Raw genomic sequence first — 18006 nt, forward strand, 5'->3', positions numbered from 1 at the left:
GTGTCTTAGTGCCAGAACTTTCAAAACTATACAGAAAAACAGGCCTGAGTTCCTCATTTCTCATTGAAGCTAATTTACTGTTGTTTTAAGAAATGAAGGTATTAGAAAACATTTTCTGTTCCAGACATTCTATAATAATCAAAGTTGACAGATTCTAATCTAAAATACCAACATGAACTCTGAGATGGTTTGTAAACTCAGACTCTCCCACTTGGTTAGCATCAGGTCACAGTGGAGGGACTGAGATTGTCCTGATTTCTGCCAGCTTCCTGACATATGACCCTTGATCTCCAGCCCCTGGCTAATGACACAAATCAGCAAGAAACACAAGAGTCTGACAGCGATCAGATTATACTTTGTATGTTTTTAACCTTTAACCCTACCCCTCAAAGTACACTTGAATAACAAAACGCAGCTACGTTTGAGCTCATATAAGTCATTAGAAATACTGATTAATTTGTTCAATGGTTTAAATGAGTCTAACTGCAGCTGTTTATTTGCTGTACATTGGCATTTTCGGACACGTCTGTCGCTTATTCAAGTTGAAAGGGCAAAAGAGACAGAGGACGAACATTTTAAGATCTTTTATGACCTCAGAGTCATAAAACTTGCTGGATTTGGAAATCTACATTCTAAATAAGATTTCCTCAGACTCCCTAGCGAATACAGACACACAGTGGCGCAACTGCACATTATTCAAGTGGATGCGAAAACATAAATCAGCCATTGTCTGACAATAAACCAGACTAAACCTTTCCTGTCAAATTTATTTTTATTTGTTACATTAGACAAAATTAAACAAATTAACAAAAACAAAAAATATGGGGTTTTATTTACCACAATTTGTGAAAGCCCACATCATGGCTTAGTAAGATTCTGGGTAGGTTGATTCAGGACATTTTTGGTAAACTGAGGCAGACCTGTGCAGACCAAAGCAGCACCTCAAACATTCTTCTTACATGGCATCATGGAAGGATAAACTCAAATTAATTTTTCTAGCAAGTTCAAAGGTTAAAGGAAACATCTGACTATGTAAATCATGAATTAAAGTTACTCTACTGAAAATATTTGATCACAATAAAGTACCAGCTAGACATTTTAAGAAAGCATATTGTATTCAAAACTGCAATAATTAGTTTACTTCATATAAATGAGCCAAAAAATGAAGGTCAGACTTTGTAGCAAATCAGACCCTGGTACAAATTCTTCTTGTGAAATTAAATATTAGATCTTACATACAGTTGGTGACAGAAAAAAAAGTGTCTACAAGCTGTCTTGTATTTGTATAATTAGATGCTCAAATTCCATGTGCTCATTAAAATAAATTCACAAAATGCATAAATCGGATCCTGGTGTGTGCATTATGATTTAGTAACTTAATCCAACCCAAGGATCTTGTTAGCTCCTTTTGCTAGTATATTTTTGTTGCTTAGATTCATGTGCTCTGTGTGTACATGCATGTAAAAACATCCATAGACATTGTAAAAGCCTGAATTCAAAGTTTTTTCAGACCATCAGGAAAATTAAGTTCATGCTACCTATGGTGATTTAAGCTTATTATGATAAAAAATGACAATTTACAGGTTAGAATATATACAGAATTACAAGAATTACAAAACTTATGAATGATGATTTGTAATATAAGACGCTATACTAAGTAATTATACTCTCTGGTAATTATGCAATTGCTTATAAGACTTCTAATGAGGTTTGGAGTGTGGTGATACAGGAGTGAGTCGTGCACTTTGAGAGGAGCCACACAGTATTTTGACCTCATTCACATTATTCTTTTACTCTGTATTATTTTTGTGGATAATTTATGTCTGTATGGTTTCTATTTTGAAGTGAAAAGTTGAACCTTATCAAGAGGATGCAGTCTTGATTTTTTTTGTCATCAAGTGCATAGCAAGGGGAAATATGGAGAGTGTCAAGCTTATGGCCTCATTACTTTGGAACCTACAAACAGAACAAAAATTGGAGAAATTACATTATAACCTCATTGAGTCCAGTAATATCAAGCATATGTCTCAAACCATTGTCATAGTTTTCAGACACTGTGGAAATTATTAGCTGTGATGCATTTAATGAAAAGGAAAAAATAAACCTCAACTTTTCAGCACCTGATCTGCTGATCACTGATCATCAATAAAGAGAACCTTGCCAATTTCTGATCTCGGGCTAATTTATTGGTAAGCTGCGGAAATGTATTTTCCTTTTGCCAGTACTTGGGCCAATAATTATAAGTACAGAGCGTGTTCCCAGGTATTATGCTATAAGTCAACAATGTAAGAAACACCAGTGAAACAAAAAAAAAACAACAAAAAAAACATGTAAGTGTGTAAGCTGGCTGAAATGAAGTGCAAGGGGAGTTTTCATTTTCACTTTGAGGGATTGCTGCAAAGCCGGCACCTATTAACTGTCCAGTGTCGTTAAACGCTTGTTTAGAAGGAGTGATTGCTGCAAAAATGAGTGACTCAATGTAATCGGCTGGATTTTCTTAGATAGTAAACATTTTACATTATAATACAATAAACTGAACTGTCGATGTAATTGGATTTAATTAACTGTCTTAAATTACTTTTTGTGAATCAGAACTATATAAATAAACTTAACTGAATTAAATTTATCAGTGCAAATCTTTTGCCTGTTGTGATGTCATCAACCAATTACACACAAATGACAATCAGCTTTTATTCTGCTTGGGCTGTTTTTCTTAACTTTCTATTTTGGAAAGTCCTGCTGTGAAATCCATACCTCATTAAGGTCTTTTTGTGGTTAATGTATATTTACTACTGAAAAAGCATATTACTGCATAGTGCCTTTATAATATATGAGGCTTAAATGCTTCTCTGTTCGGGTTGAGAGACTCATCTCCTGCAAAGGTAAGTCAGCCTCTGAAAATTTTCCATCCCAAAGGTTTCATGCATAAAACTCTATTAAAAACAAATGCGAACTCCAGTGAGTTTGCCATTGGCGTTAAATGATATTATACATTGAGAACACCTATGTAAAAGTCTTACGACTCACAGAGGAGATGACCTCACATATCTAAGCAATGCACATTACAGCCCTTTAAGTAAAGCAAGCTGAGTGGTATGCTATTGGGAAGTTTCTCTTTTTTCGAGGAACAAAGATTAGCCTCAAGTTGAACGGCACACGGGAAATTTCTCCTCAGTGCTCGCAAACACCTCTGCATAATTTCTTATTATATCTTAACTGATAAGGAACCGGTTTGCTGAGTTATTTCCAACATGATATCCAGTATTTTGTTTTAAACATGCTCTATTTAGTGCTGGCAGGGGATTCAAACCATGAGCCAATCCTGGCCTGACACCAGTATGATTTAAGACAGCTGAGCATTAGATGAATGACCTCCTACAATGTGTGTGTGTGTTCAGCTCATCTCTCTGACCCAAACCAGAGATTTCTCTCTGGAAATGAACCAACTGAAGGAGGACATCAGTGTGTGACTTTTTTAACATGTGCAAACAGCCACACATGAAGATGTATGCATGTTCAGCTTTCTGCCCATGTTTTATAGACTGTTTGATGGTATTCTACAGCGAATACCTTACGCATTAACTGTGAGTGAAAATGAGAAAAGAGCAGAAAAGGAGGGGAGTGGAAGTGTTACTGAGTTTCCTACAGCTCCAAAGGGAGATTTAATCTCTCTCATAAAGTGACACAAATTGAACACAAGTGTCCACATTCTGCATCTCGTGACAGGATATCGAAATTTACTGGCAGGATAAGGAAAACCTTCAGGATTCATCACTGTGAGTGGGACACATGCAATAGCTCTCAAAAGGGAACAACTATGTTTTGAGTTTGTTTTATTACCTTTACTGGAGATGTAGTGCTTGCTGGGTGTGGTGAAGCCTCTGCTGCCGTGGCTGTTGATGGCTGCAACCCTGAACTGATACCAACGCTGAGGCCTCAGATCGGATAAAATGACATCCTCAGACAGGGTCTGAAATCACATCACATGAAGAAAACTGCTCAGAAAATGCAGTTTAGAGCAACAATTTGACTTTTCGGATTATTTATCACATCTGTTATTGTTATTACATAGTAGTAGGCATGGGCTAGCTGCTGTATAAAGGTGTGCTAAGGTTTTAACAGGAGACAATTTGACTCTGAATATTTTTCATTATTTCCTCTTCAATTATTTTGTGTCTGTAACATAAAATATAGAAGTTAGGACCATGCATACCTAGAACTGATTAGGAGAGTCATTTTGACCTCAAAGAATCAATATAAAATGCTGCATGCATTACTGTCCCTCTGCTGGTTGGACCTTTTTATGACAACCAGGTTATAGAGCACAAATGAATGGCCATTACATATTAATTTAGATAGTTAAATATTAATAACACATGACTATTTGGAAAACTGATCATATTTATTTTTAATGTAGACAGATTTACTATGGTCTTCTGACCCAAACTGGTCAATCTTGTAAGCATTAAGGTACATGAGCATTTTTTTCAGCCAGCTGACCAACAGTGTGTAGCAATAACTGAGGGCAGGGCACCAACAAAACTGTTAACCTCTGAAGTGAACCACTCCAGCACTTTCACTGACAACCCATTAAAATAAATTCAAACCAAAGGAAAGCTATTTTCCCCTAATAATTTTATTTCAGAAAAAAAAAAAAAGACCTTAACTAAAATTCAGCAATTGTGTTGCCCAGGTCAACATGTTTCTAAATACAGTTTCCTTGCAATGAAACATAAAATTCATTACTGCAAGTTTTACTCTATGGCTCGTGTACAGAGTGAATTAAGTTGTCCTGCACTGGCAGAAATATAATAAACTGGGGAAAAAATTCAGATAAATGCAGCCAGAATATCTTAAAATATAAATTAAACCATCTGGTCAGAGTATGGTAAAAACTACCCCAGACTCACATGTTCTGTCTTTCTGACAGTTTGAATGTAATGACAGTTAAAAGCTGCTCATCCACCCTCCATCGCACACACACACTGACACGCGCTGTCATCTATTTAAGTCCATAATGAGCATTCAGTCATTCAGAATCAGCCGGTGGAAAGACTGCGGCTGCCTGTGGTTCCCTTTTAAGTTCTGCTTATTTACCTAACCTCACACAGACACACACACGAATGTGCAGTTCACACACACAGCCATGGACACAAATATACACACACACACACACGGGTTTACCCTGGCAGAGTGGGAGAAACTGGCTGGGGCAGAGAGGTTTAGACAGCAAGGCATCAGACTGATGAGGTGGAAACAAAGTCTAGCATCCATCTCCATAGCTGGGATGTTTCATCATTTAAGGCAAATTGAGAGTTATGAGGTAAAGATATGTTAGAAATGCTGTGGTGTGTTGCTCCACAGTTAAAGGCACAGGAACCATTTTTTATGTTGAGAATGAGTGCTGGTAGACACATTTTTGTGGCAGACAGCTCACTTATATTATTAAACTCCCCACCAATGACACTCATTAATTAGAGACATTTTTGTTACATAACAAATATTTATGTCTCTAAAGCACAAATTATGCACCATTCATCACTTCTCTACTTCTTCTTTTCTCTGCAGCATCATTTCACCAAATCACGGCTTTAATAGAGATGTAGTACTAAGCTGCTTTGTTCGTTACTCACCATGACAACAGTAGCCCACGGAGAGGCGTGGTCCTCACTGGGGTGAATGCCGATGTTCCAGCGGGACTGAAGCATGTAAATAACAGGCTCCATGCTGACATTGAACTTTGAGACCCACGCCACCTTCACATGACCCTCCGGATTTTCCACAAAGCTCATCTCCCTGCGAGGTTTCAAGGGAACACCTGCAACAAAAGATAAGATAAAGAAAATATTTAAAGAGTTTGCTAACCCTTATTTTATTTTAGTCAAAACAGTTAAAACACCAGTGGAAAAAAAAGTAGTTTTGGTTTTTGTCAAGCTATATCTTTAAATATGACAAAAACAAAAGGATTTCGTAATGTCCTGTTGAATGTGAACAAATGTTGAGACACGTAATATGCAATTATAATGTATTATGCAATTCAACTACATAAACATTATTTCAGAAACACTCCACAACCAACACTTTTTTATAGCTGTAAATTTAGAAATAGAGATGTTATTCAAGTAGTTTTTTTTTTCTATTGTTGCAACAGTCAAACTCTAACCACACCTCAGGCAGCTCTGCCTCTGTGGGACCATCTGAGTCTCATCCTAAAAATATTTGGGTATTTGGATGGAAATCAGCTGTACTTTGAACATGCTTTTTCTTCCCAGTCAGATAAAGATTGATTAAATAAAAAAGAGAAAAATAAGAAAAACAACAGTGATAAGAATAAATTTCAAAAGATGGAGAAATAGCTATAAATGCTAAAATAAACACCCCAAAGTTCTTCGGGGAATTGGAAGGATTTGTATTTACCTTTGTATAAATTGGCTGGAGCTTGACAAGTGTGTCCGCAGCCATTAAAGCAGCACTTTCTGGAGGACGGACAGTCGTGGTCTAATGAGCAGCTCTCGACACAAGCGGCAGCGAATCCTGTGGCTCGCTGAGGCGGGGGGCAGTCTCCCTGCCGGGACGACCTCAAAGATGCCAGAAACTCTCTGCTTGTCACACACTCTGTCTGTTTCTGAAAGAAAGATGCAACCCAGGAGGTATTATGGTTATTATTATGACCAAAGTTCACACACACTGTGGTTAGGATATGCAGTATCTCAGAATACAGACACAAAATATTACACAGGCAAGGTAAATGTTTTTCATGCTATGATTCTGAAATTTATCGCTCACATTTCTCCTTTAAAAGCAAAAGTGTGAGTGTATGTATATTTGTGTGTGTATCTCCGTGTCTGCTCACATGGCTGCAGTTTAGCCAGATGTAAACACAAGCTTTACCTAATGGCTCTGAATTACCCTGTGGTCCTAACCAGCCAGCCAGTCAGTAACACGCTTCAGCTATTGTGATGAAAAACTAATCTATCAGAAAACCGCAGCAACTGGCTCTACAAATAATCATTTAGGGCCACACACACACATGCAAAATACTGGGGAAGCAGTTACACACTCTTCTGTATGTTTGGAGAAGCTCTTTAGATTTGCGACACAAACACACAAGGAAGTTTATACGTCCAGGTTCCCACTATAAAACCATCCTCAGTTTGCCAAGAGATGCATGTTTCTTTTCTTTTTTTTTTTTTTTGCAAGAGAGACAATGCCACCAAAGTTGCAGTGAATTACCTCACATGACTTTGGAGAGATCGCCTTCCTGGTTTCCCATAATTCTTTGCATGGCTGAAGGCACTGTAAATAAAAACAAAAAACAGTATGGGACAATAAAGTTTTACACAACTTGAACTTTTCATATTTTGCCAAATAGTAACCATACATTAATATTTTACTTACTTTGATCCTTTTGTAACAAACTAACAAAAGAAGTGTATAATTGTGAAGTGGAAGAATGAGAAACAGAACTTTCAGATTTTTATAATTAAAAATCTGGAAAGTGTGGCACACATCGATTTTTTAAAAACTAAGCATATGTTTTGATGTAAACGAATCCATTAAAGGCCTGGCTGTATATTTAGGTTTGTTGTCTTGAAGCTGCTTACCACCTGTAATAGACGGTCTTTCAAAATTGTTCTGTATTTAGCTCCATCCTCTCATCAACTCTGAACAGTTATCCTTTTGAAGAAAATCACCCGTACAGCATGATGCTGCAACACCTTATCCACAGCCAACATGGTGTGTTTACAGTGTTAGGTTTCTGCCAAACATAACTTACTGTTTTGGTCCAAAAAGTAAGATTTTAGTCAGATCTAATCAGAACATCTTCTTTCACATGTTTGTTATGTCTGAAGTGGAGAATGCAGCACCAAAGCTTTTGTCAAAATAAAACTATTGTAGCGCTGGTTCTCCTGTACACAAGTAAATTGAACAAACACAGATTTCTGAAATTAATTAGATTTCATTGTTCTGAAACTTATAAAAGTGGAAAGTTATAGATCCAATGGAGATTTGATTGGATTATCTTAAAGAATAAAGTAATATAAGCAGATAATAAGTGAATCCAAATTAATGACATGCATATTTCTTTTTTTACTTATTAATCTATCAATGTTTCAACGTATTACTACAAAACAAATGTGTTAAATATTCTATTGTCTTTACTTCATGAACCTCAAAATCTGTGTATTTATTACATGTAATCACTTTACGATTATATGTTGAAAAAAATCTAAAGAGGTAATACATATAGTTTTAAAATGTAGGCGAAAGGGCAATGAATCAAAGTTTTTCCCTTTGACTGATTTTAAATGACTGGTTCCATTGTTTAATTTGCACTATGTTTATGTAGAGGAAATGTCCAAATGCAGAAAGTTTAGTTTTGTGTCCTTGTGCCAAAAACAAGTGAAGTCTATTCAGTAATTATGTGGCTTTAGGAGCCTATTGGTTGCACTTGATTCTGTTTAGGTATGGATTAAAGGAGGCGGAACAAGCATCCATTCCAAACATTCCAGATATTTAATTGTCTAAAATCCCAGTAAAAACCATTTAAGTTTGTGGTTGTTATGAAAGAAAATCTGAAAAAGTTCAAAGAGTATGAACACTTTTGCAAAGCACAACCAAGATTGATTCCAGCTGACTCATCAAATTGGCAAAAATAACAAAATGTATAAATTAACAACTGTTCAGTTCTGTTCCGGAAAACGAACTCAAGCACTTCCCAGAACAATTTATCCAAAACAGCAAAAGAATCAAGGAATAAAGAGAAGAAAGGGTCTAATGATGAGAATGAATAAAGTGTCATGGAGTTAGAAGATTTCCAGCAGCAGATCTTATAGTATAAGCCAGCAGAACACACTCCCAAAGCATACTCATCTGGTTTGCCACCTCAGTGAACTGGTGAGTGATGTCTCTCACCAAATTAAAACCAGACAGCATATAAAAACTGTGGTTTCACCCTGAACCTTTCCTCCCCCGCCTCCTTTCTCTCCATGCCTGTCTGTCTCCCTCAGCTTCCTGCTGCGCCTGGCTTCAATCATCTTTCCAGTCCATTCCCTCCCACCGACTCCAGAAGAAGAAACATGATTTAACAAATGATAGAAAAACTTCCTCTCTGTTAATCTATGTGGGTAAACTCTTTGATAGAAGTGTTTAACAAACTCATCAAGACAGGGCTGCTTAAAATGGTCTCATCCAGACTCTTGCGATGGTAGATATTCAGAATGAAATCATGAGGATCAAAGGTTCTCACATGATCTTCTAAGCAAAGTCATTGAAGACATATGTGCTTGGTTTTTACCATTTTGAAAAATTAGGGTACCCCTTCAACACCTCACCATAGAGTCTGATGGTCAGGGGGTTTAACAAATGCAGCATCTACTGTATTTGTAGGAAATACCAACAAGAGGTTCAGCATGAATGCTGCAGAAATAAGTACTTCATAGTTTATAATTATGTTTCACCTACATGCATTGATCTCACCATTCCCTTTCTGTTGTCTTGGTATTTATGCAGTTGTAAACCCTGTCCATTTTTCTGACACAAAAACTCAGAAATTTTTAGATTAATCTCAGAAAAAACTAAGAAAATTCCAAGATTTTTTTTCTGGGAAATTTAAGAGTAGTTTTTTTTGGGCAGAAATCTACTTAGGGTGATTTATTTACTTATTTTCTGTTTACAATGGCCATAACACACCGTCATAGAAATGTTCCCTGAAATACTTTTGATATTAAAATATGTTCTATGTTTTGGTTGTAACATGATATTTGAAGAAGTTCAAGGGGCATACATATATTGGAAGCCATTTTACACAAAAGATGAAGTGTAAAATATATTATTACATATCTAACTCAATTAATCTTTCTCTAAAGCTATCAGAAAATGTGGAGTCTGGATATATAGAAATTACATTCTGATTCTATTAAGACCTTAAGTCTATCTTCACAAAATTAAATAAACTTAGGTTACTTTGAATACTTAATAAATCAATCAAGGCTCAGAAACTTTGCATTCAACTCATATTGCTGTATAATATAAGTCAGTTTTGTACTGACTAGTTCTGGCCTACCTAAGGTTGCAGGTGATGGCTGCTCCTGACCTCTAAAGTTTAGCTGCCATCCCCCTGTGGGGGTAGATGTTTCTCGCATGGATTCTGCTGCATTGTTTCCAGTCTCACCTGGATAACAGATGTGGTAATGTGAGGACCATGTCCTTTCATTTTTCTACCTTCTACACCACCCAACCTTGCCTGCTGTATGAGACGTTATTCAGGAGTTTTGTCAGCAGGTCTGCTGACTCCTGGGTTGCTGACTATCTCATAACCTCTATGACACTCTACAGAGACTGTCACACTGGGCAGTGGAGGAAATCAATCAGTTTTACTCCACAATTCATCTCTGTGCCACAGGTGAAGTCACCCGACAGGAGGCAGTCATGGATAGCAGCTAAAAATTTAAGTAAGAAAAAACTATCTACAGCACATAAACAGTTAACAATCCAGCAAAGTCCTGATAGTTGGATCACTCTATAACTAAAAAGAAAGATAATACTTTTTCTACATATTTGTTAAAAGCAAACGGGAACAAAAAGTTCTAATTCTATAATGATAACAGTTTTAAAAGGTTGCTCTTTGTAAAGTTATCCGTTAAATGTTAAAACACTGGTTTGTCTCTTCAGTTTACGACACGTTTAAAAGACATGTAGAGAATCTTGAGAACTGTTGATCCAAACTAACGAAGGCAAAAAATATACAGGAACAAGAAATGGATGTTTGGAGTGTAATGGATGTCAAAGCTTACTGCTATCAATTATTAAGCAAAATACAAAAGAAAACTGACGAGTACCAGGTAGAACATTATCTCATTGTGTTTTCATAACTATTTTTACATTTAAATTGCAACTTTTATTTAGAATCTACACACCAGCATTTACATTTAGCACAACTTGTTGTATTTGCATACATTAATGTGTGTGGTATGAATTTCTATCCATTTATTTCTTTTGGCTTTTTATCCTCTTTTTCTCCCCTCTGATCTCAGCTTTGGTCACGGAGATGCTTTTCTGACAGAGCCAAGCACAAAAAAACTCAACACAATACAGAACAAAAAGATCTGATCAGGAAATAATCAATAGCGCAGTTACAATAAACTGACTCAGTATCCATCATGTGCTCTTTTTTCTCTCTCAGCTGTCTAAACCAAGCAATATGATACATTTCATGGCTCCCTGGGGAAAAGTCGCTTTAGACTTGGTTGACTTCACAGAAGATCAAAACAGTATTTCACAACAGAAACATAATCCACCAGTATCATACATTGCACAATTCTCATATTCCCAGAAAAAGAAAAGGCATCGATGCTATTTTTCGACCCTTGCTGCAGTCTGACAGATACAGCACAAACAATTCAGGTTAAAAAGACATTTGCTTATTTTTTAAGATAATGCAAAGAGACAGTTCAGTCATGTTTCGTCTTTTTCCAAGTTCAGTCACATCAGTTGAAATGTAATGTTTAAGGTAGATTACAATATATCCCTACACAAATCTTTTCACAGATTTAATAAAGTTAAATATTTTTTTTATTTAGTTGTTGGCATGTGACCCTGCACCACGAAGCACAATTCTGCAGAGATGGGATCTGGCAGACCCCAAAGTCAAGGACAGTTTAAGAAATGTTGGGCCAAAAGTTGTACAAAATTAACCTCAGACTGACAACCAAACAAGTTCATAGCACACTTACTTGTTTTGGTAAAGCAGATGAGTTTAACACAAGTGAGAGTCATGTTCCTTCTTGAAAAAGAAAAGAAGTGTAAGATGCCTCTCAAGGTGAGAGATGCATTTTTCAGAACTCGCATGTTAACATTTTCCTTCCAATTGTATGATGGATGGACAATAATTTAAAAAATGTATTTAGTTGGTGCATTTAAGATCAACTTGCATGTTTCTCTTATGTCAATAATCCATGTCTTTTTTGTAACTAAACTAAAACAAATATTACCAGAGGATCATAAACCAGAACCTGTTATGTTGTGTGAGTTAAATGATTCAAATGCAGGGCAAAAAATTTGGTGAAAACAAAAACTGAGAAATGCAATAAAAATAAATCATTTGCAGGAGCAAATGCAGGTATGGCTGGGAATGGAATGTGGAAGCAAACTGATAGAATATCAGGCAAAGCAGCAAAGTAACAGAAGGATCCAGTAACAATAATAAATTCCAGGTACTTAAATCCAGAAGCAGGGTGGAGAAAGACAAAGAAGCAGGTGAATTAGAGGCAGATGAGTAACAGCCAAGGCCGAATACAGGCAGGGAAACTGAGAGAAGGAGGCTAATTTGCACAGGAGAAGCTGAACAAAATCTCAAAGGATCTTCAAATTAACTGAGAAAGCCTGACAGGAAACTAAGAAAATAAATCAAAGTGTACAAAGAACAAACTAAGAAACTACATGAACAAACCCCTTGTTGGCACTAATTAGTGGTTTTCTCTGGTTTTATACACCTGCATCAAATGATGACTCGTTTGAGGCCTAAGCAGAACACTGACTTGATGAGGAGGTTGTTACAACCCCTAGGGAGAGAACGAAACATGCAGGATGCCGGCCCTTGAGGACCGACCTTGGACACCCCTGCTCTAGCGCAAAGCACCTTGAGTGGTCAAAATGATTGGGGAAAAGGTGCTATATAAGTTCAGTCCATTTACAGAGAACTGAAAAGAATTTGACAAGGCTTAAAGAGTATATCCAAAAGAAAACTAAAGCTCAACACCTCTTGACCTCTGGAGATGGACACCAGCTCCCGTGGTTGTAGGACATACGTGTACAGACCAAATGAATGGATGATGCTGTGATCAGACCAAACATATTCTGAGCATCAAAACCGCGTCCAAGGCCTCAAGTCAGACGCTTGAAATTTTGCTCTACAGGCCCATCAAATGATGCCTGGTGGGAGGAGCCTCTTGATTTTTGGCTTATTTCGCCTCTCCTGTTCTCTTCGTACAATGCCAGATGAAATATTGAGAGTATATAACTGGCTTTCAGTTATTTACTGACCTTCACAACCTAGCTGCATGCTCACGAGGGTCGTTTTCAGCCAGAGCCAAATTTGAGGACCTGTTAACCCGCATCAGTTCCTACCTCTTTTGGCAGGACACCAACTTCAACCATCTATGTCATGAAGCGGAGTCTCTCTGATTGAATGACGCTCTGCATCCAGATGGAAAAATTCAGATGTGTCGGCAGTGTTGAATGCACTCGATGAGTGTCAAACACTCAAAACACTTCCAACGTGCAGTTCTAGACGCACGAAATATGCCTCGTGTTTTTATTACGCACCCTAGACGCGCGTCCACATAAAACCTTTATGTAAACCAGACACCCCAGACATCCAAATCATGTTTGGTTTGAATGCAGCATGAGAGTTATGCCACAGTCTCCGATTCTAAAATATCCCAGAAAAAATATCTGGTTTGATTTTTCTTTTAAAATAAAATAAAAAAACAGTGATGAAACTAAAGAAAACTTGTAAAACAGAAGAGGTGAGAAGTTGAAGGTGAGGTGACCTGAAAATATTTGTGGTTTCAAGGAGGTGCAAACCTTATACACTTAAATATCACTTGTATGTAATAAATCATTAAAAATCAAACACACTGCAATTGTGGAAGAGGTGCTGAGAGACAAGCAGTCAGTGTTGAACCTGAATGCGACACAATGAGTTATGTGTGTGAAAGCGAGTTCGGTAGACACAGTTAAGGTCAAAGGTTGACAATGTTACTGTTTAACACAGCAAGACATAAAACAACAGGACCTAGATTAATGACTGTCCGAGCCACTATGTGTGTACAATTTGCACAGGAGCTCCTTGCATATCTCTGTTATAATTAATCACACCATGGCACTCGGCCCTCCTCTCATGTCTCCTGCTATTTTATGGCTTCACCTGCCACAATAGAGGGATGACAGCCACAATCTGAAACAGGGAGGAAAGGAAATGGGAGTAGGGGGAGCGAAATGGTGGGTTTGGAGTGGATGGAAAAGTGAGTGTCAGTTGAAAAGGAGAGGGAGATGAAAGACAAACAGTGAAACAGGTCCATGGAAAATGGGAGGAGGGAGAGAGGGTAAAAGAAAGACAGCCGCCAGATGTGTTCAATCCCTAAAAGGTTGTATTCACTAGCTAAGTGAATACAACCTGAAAAAGCGTAAGTCTGTGTTTTTAGGTTATCTTCAAATAGAGTTTATATTTTCTTCATCTGGTGAAAATTTCTTGAACTTTACCTCAAAGGTTGTTCTGTTTATTTACGTATTTAAGCACAACCATACTGTGAGAAAGTTAAAGCTCCATGAAAGCCTAGCACATGGCAGCACTATCCCAAAAGCAACTGCAGAAATAAAATGCCTATCAAAAGATGTAACGAGTATTAACTGACTGGGGATTTGGTTAGGTTTTTTCAGTTAATAAAGGATAGAACAACCCAACCATTTGAAAATGCTCAATGTTTTGTTGTTTTATAATTTTTTTCAATAGACTAATACCAACCTTTGAACAAGAACAAATTTTAAATTACTTTGAAGTTGTTTAGAAATAGATGATCCATTGAACATTATAATACCCCCTCTGGTCAGAGAGACTCCTCCGACAGCCTACAGGTGTTATCATATGATTTGTTCCCATACAGTTGATTTTTACCCTTGGCTTGATGTCCATCCAGATGAGTAATTACATTAAATGTAAAAACCAACAACAAATGTACTGCTGTTAAAAGACGCCGACATAAAGATTTTGTATAGTCCAATACACATACCATGACCGAATATGGACTTAAGTTTTAAAAGACTTGACTTGTAAGAAAAATGCTATGTTCAGTTAGCAACATGATTATGCAATGAACTGCCTCTCTTGGATTAAAAAAAAAAAAACATTTTAAAAATATATGTACGGATGGCATATCATTTTTGTTGTGTGGTTTAATTTCTGAAGAGCATCTTAATATTCACAACCTCAACAGGGAATTTAAACTCCAACACTGGGAGCTTCTTGTCTAAAAGTTTTGAGTTCTAAAACTAAACTGATATTTACTCACATAATGCACACAGTAACGTACGCTTCAGGCTTTAGAAACATGTAAAAAATCCTTCAAAAATCTGTTACATTTTTTTGCATAGTTGTGAATAAATATGCAAATGATTATGTACTGAGGAAGATAATGCACAATTGGAAAGGATTTTCAACTTGAGCGTAATGATTGGATAGAACAATGGGAAAAACCAAAATAAAGTTGGATATTAAAATGATCCTCTATCAAAGTTTTGCTGCCATATGATGCACATTAGCTTTAGTCAGTTTCAGTTGTACAGACAAACTAAAAACAAAGAATGCTGATTAAAACTGAAGCAAATTTCTACATGGGCTTTGAGGATGAAATGCTAAAGAGAGGATGACATGAGAGAGATGCTCAGTGACTTAATACTTCTGCTCTGTATGCTTTGTACATCCTGCTGTCTTACACACCTGGTAAAGATTACTAAATCCACTCTGGGCGTGCGTGTGATCTGTAAAGTGAAAAGGAGAAAGAGATAAAAGACAGAGGAGATGGATGGATGGAGAATTGAAACAGAGCTGCAGTTTCATTTTTGTGAGCTCACATGTGTTTTCCCAGGAGAGAAGCAGAGAGAGAGAGAGTGAGAGAAGCAGTACACTGATGATGTGACACAAACCAGATGTGTTAGCGCAACATCTGCTCAGTTTGTGCATCTACAATACAGAGAAACCGATGAAACAAAGGAAAATATGAATATAAAGCTTCACACTCATGTTTATCTGTCATGTCATTTAATTAATTCCTTCTTCTTTTTCTGTTTGCTGTTCTGTTTCCACTGAGATGGCGATTTTCAGAAAATAAAACTTAGGTAAAATTCTTAGCTATAAAAGAAGAAAATAGATACAGTTAATCGATTTGCAACTCTATCCAACATGCCAAAGAGACTGAGATTACTGTAACAGTTAAAACATTTACAAAAAGGTGTTTTATACTTTTCAACATGTTTTTTATGTCGCTGTACAGCAGCATAAGATTGCAGGATTTAGGCTTCCCACAAAAATAGATAGAACTTACAAAATCTAACTCAGATTAAATTAAGTCTAAAAATACCTCAGAGTACACTCAGCATATTCTACATGTTCTCAAACTCTGTGAGAAAAAACTGCCCCAAGTTTTCATATGGACCCAAAAGGAGCTGAGGGGAAACGATCTTTACGACTCCCAGCATTGTTCTGTTAAAAGTTTCGAATGTCAAACTCTTTTAAGCACCGTATTTGGCCAAAGGAGTTTATGTGATGATGAAAGGGGACTCAGCCTCAAATAAAGTTGCCTTTTGTCAGTCTGGATTGCTTACAACTACAAAATTGCTTTATAAAGACACAACAACGTTTTACACTGTTATCTCTTTCATTGGGTTGGACTGATGCAGTTCAGACGCACACATAAAATTGAATGTTATTTACTGTAAGTTAGAAACCTTAAATCAAAAACAAAATACAGAGATTTATGATAAACGCACATAAGACATTAGAAAGTCTTGCTGTTTGAATGTATGTAATCAGTGGATCATGCTGAGAAAAGCATGTGAAGAATATGAGATGGAGCTAAATTCAGAAAGATTGTGGAAGAAAACCTTTTGCAGGATCCAAAAACAAAGCTTCAGACTGAGGCAGAGGGTCACTGTCCAGCAGGATGGAAACCTTAAACATACAGCTAGAGCTAGAATCCAATGGTTTAGGTAAAAGGCTATTCAAGTGTTAGAGTTGTTCAATCAAAGCACAGGCCTAATTTTTCACTATCCAGTCTGGCTGAACTTTAAGTTTTGTGCAAAAAGGGCCAAATATTTCAATCTCTAGATGTGCAAACAGATAGAGACTTGCACCTGCAATTGTTAACCTAGAGTGTGTGTCAAGCTTCTTCAGGCATTCTTTGAGCATTGTTGCTCTTTTTGACACTCTTTCATAAAAGTTACATTTGTGCACAACTAACAGTTGTCCTGCCAGTATTCTTTTCCTCCCATTGGACAACTATGCATGATTTTGTGTTCTTCCATCTAAGAAAACAAGTAAATAAGGACACTGTATTTTTTGGTTGTTATAATGCAAAATCTAAACAAGTTTATGAGGTATAAACTTGTTTTGTTAAAATTCTAGAATGTTATCCAAGGCACACGTCGGTTGAAATTCTAGAACTGACAGTGGGTGTCCTTTCTCTTCAACATGAAAATGTGCATTTTCTTTTGCACATTTACCTGAACAAGTGGTAAACACAATAAAGCTTTTTTTTTTTCTTTCAAACAATCATCTCCAGGAACATAATTAAAAAAAATAAACAGCATTCTCCAGACTTCTTCAACATTCCCAGTTAAGCAAATACACTCTGAGAGCATTAAACACAGTTGGACACCCTCTGTTGTACATTTCATTCTTTTGATTAATCTAAGCAATTATGGTTGAGGACTTGGATGTGTGCTTTCCTGTTATAATTTATTTTGGTTGGCCTACCAGGATGACTTTTATAAATTGGGCTGTATCCACTTTCAACAGACTGTTAGACAGTAAAAATTAACAATCCTGCAATTGAGACATAAGAAAGCGCACATGTCCGAGCGGTGTCATGATCTCTGACAGATAGGTTTGGGAAAGTGTTGTTGGACATTGGCTTTATTTGTGCTTAAGTCCAAACAGCTAGATTTGAGTCTGAAAGAATAAGAAAACTAGGGAGCAGATGTTAGTTTAAGCTCAAAGGAGCTGCACTGATTTGTCTTTTTGTTTGAGGCAGCAGGGGGTAGGTGTAGTTAAAAGTAGAAGTCTGATGTTTTGCTCAGTGCGGTATCCTCTGACGGTTTGTTGGTGGAGGTTGGCTGATGTTGACATTAACCCACGCTGACCCAAATATAAATACGTACACGGACTACTGAAATACATGCAGAGCAGGTTTCACTGTGCATGCCTGTACACTTTTCTTCACTGACCTG

At 37.0% G+C, this 18006-nt stretch overlaps 1 protein-coding gene across 2 annotated transcripts in view; it reads right to left on the bottom strand.

Moving 5' to 3' along the window:
• Window positions 1-18006, bottom strand: part of anos1b (anosmin 1b) — a 46398-nt gene that overhangs the window by 11616 nt on the left and 16776 nt on the right. For both annotated transcript variants that reach the window (XM_007550904.2, XM_007550903.2), the window contains 4 exons: window positions 7234-7296; window positions 6418-6625; window positions 5634-5818; window positions 3841-3970 (listed from right to left, as the gene is read on the bottom strand). In XM_007550904.2, the coding sequence (XP_007550966.1) occupies window positions 3841-3970; window positions 5634-5818; window positions 6418-6625; window positions 7234-7296 (586 nt within the window). The remainder of the gene's footprint in view (window positions 1-3840; window positions 3971-5633; window positions 5819-6417; window positions 6626-7233; window positions 7297-18006) is intronic.

The sequence above is a fragment of the Poecilia formosa genome, unplaced genomic scaffold (genome assembly GCF_000485575.1).
Source record: "Poecilia formosa unplaced genomic scaffold, Poecilia_formosa-5.1.2 Scaffold38, whole genome shotgun sequence".
Taxonomy (NCBI): domain Eukaryota; kingdom Metazoa; phylum Chordata; class Actinopteri; order Cyprinodontiformes; family Poeciliidae; genus Poecilia; species Poecilia formosa.